Source organism: Gekko japonicus, unplaced genomic scaffold (genome assembly GCF_001447785.1).
Source record: "Gekko japonicus isolate JY-2015 unplaced genomic scaffold, Gekko_japonicus_V1.1 scaffold2575, whole genome shotgun sequence".
NCBI lineage: Eukaryota > Metazoa > Chordata > Lepidosauria > Squamata > Gekkonidae > Gekko > Gekko japonicus.
In genome coordinates this window covers 132,574-141,374 of record NW_015173754.1, presented here as the reverse complement: position 1 = coordinate 141,374, position 8,801 = coordinate 132,574, and the positions used below count along the sequence as shown (strand labels likewise).

At 49.1% G+C, this 8,801-nt stretch overlaps 1 protein-coding gene across 1 annotated transcript in view; it reads right to left on the bottom strand.

Annotated features, from left to right (window-relative positions):
• LOC107120728 (hydroperoxide isomerase ALOXE3-like) overlaps window positions 1-7,750 on the bottom strand; it is a 36,772-nt gene extending 29,022 nt beyond the window's left edge. Inside the window, exon 1 of the mRNA XM_015423498.1 lies at window positions 7,486-7,750. Within this exon, the coding sequence (XP_015278984.1) occupies window positions 7,486-7,671 (186 nt within the window). The 5' untranslated portion in view covers window positions 7,672-7,750. The remainder of the gene's footprint in view (window positions 1-7,485) is intronic.
• Window positions 7,751-8,801: the final 1,051 nt, after the last annotated feature.

Genomic DNA, 8,801 nt, shown 5'->3' with positions numbered 1-8,801 from the left:
AAAACCCCACAGGGTCACCCTACATCAGCAGTGAGTTGAACTTTCCACCACCACCAAATGTGTGGTGGTGGGGACACCTGGAATCCTAGAAGGAGGAGGAGGAGGAGGAGATTGGATTCATACCCTGCCCTTCACTCGGAGTCTCAGAGCAGCTTACAAACTCCTTTCCCTTCCCCTCCCCACCACAGACACCCTGTGAGGTCGGTGGGGCCGAGAGAGCTCTTTCCAGAACTGCTCTTTCAAGGACAGCTCTGGCAGAACTATGGCTTGCCCAAGGTCATCCAGCAGCTGCAAGTGGAGAAGTGGGGAATCAAACCCGGTTCTCCCAGATTAGAGTCCATGCACTTAACCGCTACAGAAGAAGAAAAAGAAGAAGAGGAGGAGGAGGAGGAGGAGGAGGAGGAGATTGGATTTATACCCCGCCCTTCACTACCCAAAGGTGTCTCAGAGCGGCTTACAACCTCCTTCCCCTTCCCCTCCCCACAACAGACACCCTGTGAGCAATGCTCCCTCTAAGCTGTGGAGTCTTGTGAGCAAAAATTCTACTTTGTGAGCCACTGGCATTAAAGTTGTGAGCAGGTGATTTGGCTACTGCACAAATTAGTTTGCTCTGGAGCCCTTCTTCTTGAGCTAAGACAAAAATGTGTGAGCCGGAGGCTCAAAAACTGTGAGCTAGCTCACACTAACTCAGCTTAGAGGGAACGTTGCCTGTGAGGTCGGTGGGGCTGAGAGAGCTCTGACAGAAACTACTCTTTTTCAAGAACAGCTCTTATCAGAACTACGGCTTGCCCAAGGTCATCCAGCCAGGTGCAAGTGGAGGAGTGGGGGAATTGAACCTGGTTCTCCCAGATTAGAGTCCGTGCACTTAACCACCACACCAAACTGGTTTTCCAATGGCAAACTACGTTTTCCAATGGCAAAAGAGGGGCCCTGCTTGACCACCCAAAAAGCCACACTGTTGATCTGTGACCCTTACAATTGGCACATGGATTGCACTCTCAGAGCCCGTTCCCACCAGGGCAACAGGCGCAGAAGAGGCAGCTGCTCGCCCACAATGCTTAGAGGCAGAGGCCACTCACTGCTTGGTTACTAATCTCCAGGTGGGGCCTGGAATTCTCGTGGTATCACAACTGATCTCCAAACCACAGATATCAGTTCCCCCGGAGAAAACAGCCGCTTCAGACAGTGGGCTCTAGGGTATGTCACAGATTCCGGGTGAAGTCTCTCCCCAGGTTCCCCCTTCCCACAGGCACCATCCCCAACTCTCCAGGAATTTCCTAGACTGAATTCGGCAACCCTGCTCACCGCCCTCCTATACTGAGAAGAACATAAGAGCACCAAAAGAGCCCTGCTGGATCAGACCAGGGAGGGTCCATCTGGCCCAGTACCCGGGCAAAGCACAGTCCTGTAATCCGTGCACGATTGCGATGACGGAAGAGGAGTCATCCCAGTTACTTCCCAGTGAACTGGTTTGTGGTTCCCGGCAGTGATAACATCTGCTCTGCGAGCCTGCCAGTCTGGTAACGTCTTTCACTTGAGCATGCGTAAGGCAGGTTGCCAACCACCAGGCAGGGCCTGGAGGTCCCCTGGAATTGCTGCCGATGTGCAGACCCCTGAAATTATTTTCCTTGGAGAATGTGGCTGCTCTGAAGGATGGAATCCTTCATTTGATCCTCTTCAGCTCCAGTTTAATAGTTACCCCCCTTTTTAAACAACCGGGTCAGTCCCTAGAAAGTTGTGCAGAAGTTGTCTGAACCCCCTAGAACAGGTAAAGAAGAGTCTGGCTGGATCACACCCAGTGCCCATCGAGTGCAAAACTGAAACACGGGTTTTGCAGTAGGGCCAGCAGCTTCAACTTGGGAAGTTCCTGGAGATTTGAAGGTGGTTCCTGGAGAGTTTGGGCGAGGGGAGGGAACTCAGCAGGGTTGTAATTCCATGGAAATTCGCCTCTGAAGCTGCCCTTTCTTCCAGCGGAACTGGTATCTGTACTTTAGAGTTCAATTGTACACGCCAGTTTGGTGTCGTGGTTAAGTGGGCGGACTCTAATCTGGGAGAACCGGGTTTGATTCCCCACTTCTCCACTTGTAGCTGCTGGATGACCTTGGGCAAGCCATAGTTCTGCCAGAGCTGTCCTTGAAAGAGCAGTTCTGGAAAGAGCTCTCTCAGCCCCACCGACCTCACAGGGTGTCTGTGGTGGGGAGGGGAAGGGAAAGGAGTTTGTAAGCTGCTCTGAGACTCTGAGTGAAGGGCAGGGTATGAATCCAATCTCCTCCTCCTCCTCCTTCTTCTAGGATTCCAGGTGTCCCCCCCACCACACATTTGGTGGTGGTGGAAAGTTCAACTCACTGCTGATGTAGGGTGACCCTGTGGGGTTTTCAAGGCCAGCGATGTCCAGAGGTGGTTGGCCATTGCCCACCTCTACGTGGCTACCCCGGACTTCCTTGGTGGTCTCCCATCCGAGTACTAACCAGGCCTGACCTCTGCTTTCAGCACCGTAAAGACTGCGCAGACGCGTTAGGCATATCAGTTTATTCTAAAAGCTGCAAACAGCCGAAAGGCGGGTAGGGGAAAAGGTATTGCAAAGAGAGGCCGGTGTACAACAAGACCCGATCGCAGGAGTAAACCGCCCCCTGAGAATGGGTAAGGGCCTTGCCTAACTGTTGATAGCTGAGCAAAAGAGGGTTAACCTAAAATCAGATCTAATCTAGTAGAGGACCCAGTGGAAAATGATAAGCAGGTGCAATGTGAAAAATTATAAAGGCGGGGGCGGGTGGGGGCCGGGGGGGGGGGGGGGAGTGTCTTCTGCCTTCCCTCCTGGACCGTTTTCCCCAGCAGAAATGGCCACGACGGGCTATTTGGCCCTTCCTCGTGTTCCATGAGTCCGGGGGTTATGTGACCGTGGAGTCTCAACCTGACTCGTTGCACAAGTCTTGTAGGCTTGCCGAGGACAGGTTAGGAAATTTTCTCTCTCTCTTTTCCTCTTCTTTCAATTTATCGATAAAAAAACTGGGGGAGGGGGAAATTCCTGGAGATTTGGGGATGGAGCCTGGGGGGTGTTGGGGAGGAGAGGGAGCGCACCGGGGCATAATACTGTTGAGTTCACCTTCCAAAGCAGACATTTTCTCCAGGGGAACTGTAGTCTGGAGACCAGTTATAATTTCAGGCGATCTCCAGGATCTGCCTGGAGGTTGGCAGCTCTACAGCCATATCATTACTCTCAAAGATAGTATTCTTCTGAATTCTGTGATTTTTTAATCATATCCATTCCATGCAGTCCAGTGTCCTGTTTTGCACTCTAACAAGAAGGGGCACAGAGGATCGGAGGATCAAGCTTCCACCTTCTTTTGAACTGGCATTCAAAGGTATGCTGCCCCTGGACATGGAGGCTCCATTTAGCCATCCAGGCTCAGGGATGGACCTATCCTCCAGGAATTTGTCTTATCCCTTTATAAGACCACCTAGACTGGTGGCCATCATTCTGTCTTGTGGCAGGGAGTTCCACAAGTTAACTATGCATTGTGTAAAGAAGTATCTCCTTTTGTCTGTTCTGGATCTACTGCCTCTGAATAGCATTATGGGACCCCTGTGACATGAATGGAAAGCCACTCAAAATTGAGAGAGAGGATAGCAGCCTTCCCCCCCGCCACACAGACTGAGATAAAAACTAAGTTTCTAAAACATCTGAAAACTTTCACAATGTCCTTTCCTTCAGAAACCTTCATTAACAATTGGCAAAATGCCCTTTGTAAAAAAAAAAAAGCAGTCAATTAATGGATCAATAGGAATTGTAAACAAATGAATAAGCTAAAGGTCTGGCAGTCCGACCGAGAAGATTTCCGTTAGGAGTTCTCAAAGTATAAACACTAACTACAATTTGAACATTGTCTTCAAACATCTCCTTCCCTTTCGAAGTCATGTTCACTTTGGAACGAGGGTCGATCGAATAAAGTCCCTAAAACATATTCTGCGAATAATATAAAATAAATCCTACTATGTGAAATGCCTTTCTGAACTCACAGCCAATATAAACAACAAGAGCTATGTGAAAACTGTACCTATCCAAATGCCTTCAGGTTGCATGTCTGATAATCAGAAGTTCATAGTTCGCAGTTGGCTGATTCACACAATCGGGTTCGCCTCTGCGTGGCTGGGAATGAGGCACAATCAGCTGGCATTTGGCACAGTAATCAAGGGTGGAGGAATTACCCATGGCACACGCATGCACGAAACCATCTGGGTACAGCTGAGATGCTGAATTCATTCCTGCAACATTCAGTCATCGCAACGTGTCCCATGTATACACACACAACCCTGCCAGTCCCAGTGTGCGTAGCACCCTTGCTTAGCTGAATGTCTTTGGGACTGTGTGACTGAGTGCTAGAATGCATACAGAGGGTTCTGTGGGTGTGACGGCATTTGGCTATGTACACAATATTAATCCTGGATTCTGTGTCCTGGGTTCAAATTACAATTAAGGCATCCGTGGATGACCTTTCTGTGGCTGAGACTCTGGGGAGCCACTGCCAGCTTGGGGGACAAGGGTGAGCTAGATCAGGGGTGGCCAAACTGTGGCTTGGGAGCCACATGCGGCTCTGTCACACCTATCATGCGGCTCCCGGCAGGGCGGCTGGGGAAGTGAAGGGGAGGCAGGCCTCCCACATCGGTCTTCCCTTCCCCAGCCAGTGTTCCCCTCCCTGGGTAAGCTTGAGGTGGAAGGGGGAGCAGAGAAAGAAAGCAAATTTAACTTTAAATGCATTCCCAAAGGACCCCCCCCCCCACCGGCCAGCAGAAGGCATTTCTCTCTTTAAATCCCTCCCCCAAGCCAAGCCGGCTGGTATGGGGGTGGGGGGGTTGAAGAAGGTGTTTAAAGTTGAAGTTGCTCTCTCTCTCTCTCTCTCTCTCTCTCTCTCTCTCTCTCTCTCTCTCTCTCTGACAAATAAATATAATTAGCAAAGAAATAAATATCATTGGACAAATAAATATCATTACCAATATCTGTTTCTACCTTTTGTTTTTATTTTCGGCAGTCTCACTTAATAAAAGGGAAAATCGCATATCTTTTAATTAAGATGTGTCTGTAATATTTGTTCGGCAGTCTTACTTAAAAAGCAAACGTGCATCTTTTTTAAAATAAAAATGTGTCTGTAATATCTGTTCATGTTTTGCGGCTCTCAGACGTCTGACGTTTATTCTATGTGGCTCATGTTTAAGCAAGTTTGGCCACCCCTGAGCTAGATGGACCTGTGGTCTGACCCTGTATAAAGGAGCTCCAGATCTTACTGTAGAGGAGTCATCGCTCAACGGTAGGTCATATACTTTACACAAAGAAGGCCGCAGGTTCAATCCCTGGCATCACTAGGTCTCTATTGGAAGGCCGAGTTCATACCCTGGTTCCGAGAGGCTACACTGACCTAGACGGGCCAATGGATTGACCTGGTACACAGTGTTCCTTCTGATCTACTTCTCCTCCGAATCAGATGAACACAGGCAACGGTACAGTGTGAATTATGCCTCATGAAGTGGGAAGACCTCGTTCTTCTCCAAGCACTTTCCAAAATGCCACAGGGGAGTGTCGGAGTGCCGATTGTGTTTGTCTCTTTTGTGCAATGCGGCCGATTTACACGGATTGCAGTGCATGCTCCATTGAAACACAAAGCCCTTTTCTTACACTTTGTTGACGGTGCGCTAACAACAACGACGTTCATGCAGGCCTATGCGACAGGTTGCCCCAGAGGCATTGCCCCCCCCCCAGAGAGAGGCATGCGGCTGTCTGAAAGAAGTTGCGGGCCCAAGGCTCAGTGGCCACAGCCAACGCTGAACAAACGTAGGCCAGACTTAACGTTTTGGCAGATTTCGGGGGGCTTTGAAACGGTGAAATCAAGCAACGAGAAACATTCCCCCCTCTGCCTGTTTGTCACCTCGAGGACCTGACATTTGGCACAAAAGCTGACTGAGATCTCTTTTGCTTTTATGCCCAGCTTCAAAAACTGTGAAAGGCTGAGGGGAAAGCAATGCACAGTTCTGAATTGATTGATTTATTTGATTCTTAGCCCGCCCGCCTCGCCAAGGCAGGCTCAGGGCGGCTTACAAAAAGAACAATAGATAAAACAACAATGTAAAAATCGATATAATATACACAATACAATGATTAAAACCATTCGCATAATGACGGTGTTAACGGTTGTGGTAAAGTGCACATAGGCTGATACATCCAGTATTGGCGGGCTCAGGCTGGAAATAAAATTGGCCCAGGGCAAAGATGATGGAACGCAGCTCCTTACCGAAATGCCTGACGGAAGAGCTCCGTTTTCGCGGCCCCGCAGAACGGTGAAAGGTCCCTCAGGGCCCCGATCTCATCCGGAAGCTCATTCCAGTAAGTTGGAGCTGCCACAGAAAAAGCCCTGGATCCATTTTCCCTCCAAAGCCACCATGGACCGCTTCTCATTAACGATCATTAACAATACAAACCTAGTATGGATACAGCTCCCACTTACTGGAATGAACTTCCAGGCGAGTTCAGGGCCCTGCGGGACCTTTCACAGTTCTGCAGGGCCGCGAAAACGGAGCTCTTCCCGTCAGGCATTTCGGTAAGGAGCAGCATTTCATCATCTATGCCCTGTGCCAATTTTACTGCCAGCCTCAGCCCACCGAGAGTGGATGTACCGGTGAACGTATGTCTCTATATGCACTTTACCACAACCGTATCACTATCGGTATGTTAATGGTTTTAATACCCTATCCCAGTGATGGCAAACCTTTTAGAGACCGAGTGCCCAAGCTGTGACCCAAAACCCACTTATTTATTGCCAAGTGCCAACACGGCAATTTAACCTGAATACGGAGGTATTACTTTAGAAAAAACAACTCAAACATTAACTTAAGATGATCCAAACATAGTAAGGAAAGCAATCCCAAATGCTTTCATTTACTTAAAATTATTTGGCAGAGAATTCGACACTTTAATGATGGTCTGGCCCTGGCTGGGGCGATGGCACACGTGCCCGCAGGGCTCTGAGTGCCACCTCTGGCACCCGTGCCACAGGTTCACCACCACTGCCCTATCATGTATTTTATATCGACATTTATATGGTTTTATCTACTGTTTTCTTATGTAAGCCGCCCTGAGCCTGCCTTGGCGGGGAGGGTGTGGGTAAAAATCAAATAAATCAAATAAATCAGTAAATAAATAAATAAATACAAAAATTCACTAGTTTCAGCGGGTACCTGTGTTGGTCTGCAGTAGAAAACCTAGATTTGAGACCCAGTGGCACCCCAAAGACCAACAAGATTTGGGGGGGATAGGCTTTCAAGAGTCAAATCCTGGTATCCGATGAAGGGGGCTTTGATTCTCGAAAGCTGAACACCCCCAAAATCTCGTCTCTGAAAAAAAACAACTGTTGCATGCAGTCTCCTTGTCTTAAAAGAACACGAGCCACTGCCCTCATTTTCTTCCCTTCTCTTCGAACCTCTGATCATGAGACTCACCGATCCCCGGGAACAGCTAGTACCGGCCCGGTTCAGAACTTGCTTGGGGCTCTCTCCGTTGATCCCCACCAAGGTGATGGAGACCACGTCAAAGGTCCCGGTCAGGAGCCCTTGGCCGGTGGCCACTCGGACCTTGTAGATGATCGGTTCACTTGGCTTGCTGCAGAAGATCCCAGTTGGTTCCATCCTGCCCGCGTAGGGGCTCTCGGGAGATCGGGACAGATAGAGGCCGGAAAGGGTTGGAGAAAGATCTGGAGATCCTTCCCTCGCGTGGTGCACAGGTGAGACAAACATCTGTGTTAGGAACCGGCTCTTCTCCCTTTAGGATAATTACACCCCAGGTGCCTTCAAGCAATGAACAAGCTGTCAAGTCAAGACTCCGCCTACCCTATCTCTCTCCTGCCACCAGTTCCCTGCTGCCTCCCACAACACAGTCCATCGTTTATATAGGCACCTTCCTTCTTCCCAAAGTTGAAAGGGCTGTGGGGAGAAAGAGAACCTCCAGTCTCGCAGCCGTGTCTCCATTGTGGGTGGCAACCCCACACCAGGATGGATATGTCTTAGCAGGGGTTGGGAAGGACGGACAGATCTGATCTAATGAGACGGGGCATGAATAAAGATGAAGAGAGAGAAATGCTGGATCGTTGCCCATGAACGTGTTAATAGGGAGTTTTGGTGTTTGTGCACAAGTAAAGTTTCGTGAAACTCCCATTTGGTGCATCTTTTGTAACATGCTGCTCCGTTCCTTTTGTTTGCTGCTGCGTCTTCCCTGACCTGCAGCTTTGGTGCAACTGGTTTGAGCAAAAAACCAGGATTCTTTCTCCGCAGTCCCAGCCAATCAGGGATCACAGAAGTGGTGGGATGAAGTCATATCAGACTGGCTACGTTAATGACACCATAATGGCAAATCAAAGTGAGGGCAAGGTTTCCTTGCCCTGCACTGGACAAGGGGATTTTTCATGCTGTTTTTCAGCCCTCCCAACATAGTCCCAGCCAATCAGGGATCACAGAAGTGGTGGGATGAAGTCATATCAGATTGGCTACGGTGATGACCCCATAATGGCAAATCAAAGTTGGGGCAACGTTTCCTTGCCCTGCACTGTACAAGGGGATTTTTCATGCTGTTTTTCAGCCCTCCCAACATTACTGAAATGGGGACGGGGCGTTCTGTAGGTGATGCTTTTCCTGAAACAACTTCCCCTTTTCTATACTAAATTAGCAGGAAGAGAAAGAAAGAAAGAAAGAAAGAAAGAAAGAAAGGAAGGAAGGAAGGAAGGAAGGAAGGAAGGAAGGAAGGAAGGAAGGAAGGAAGGAAG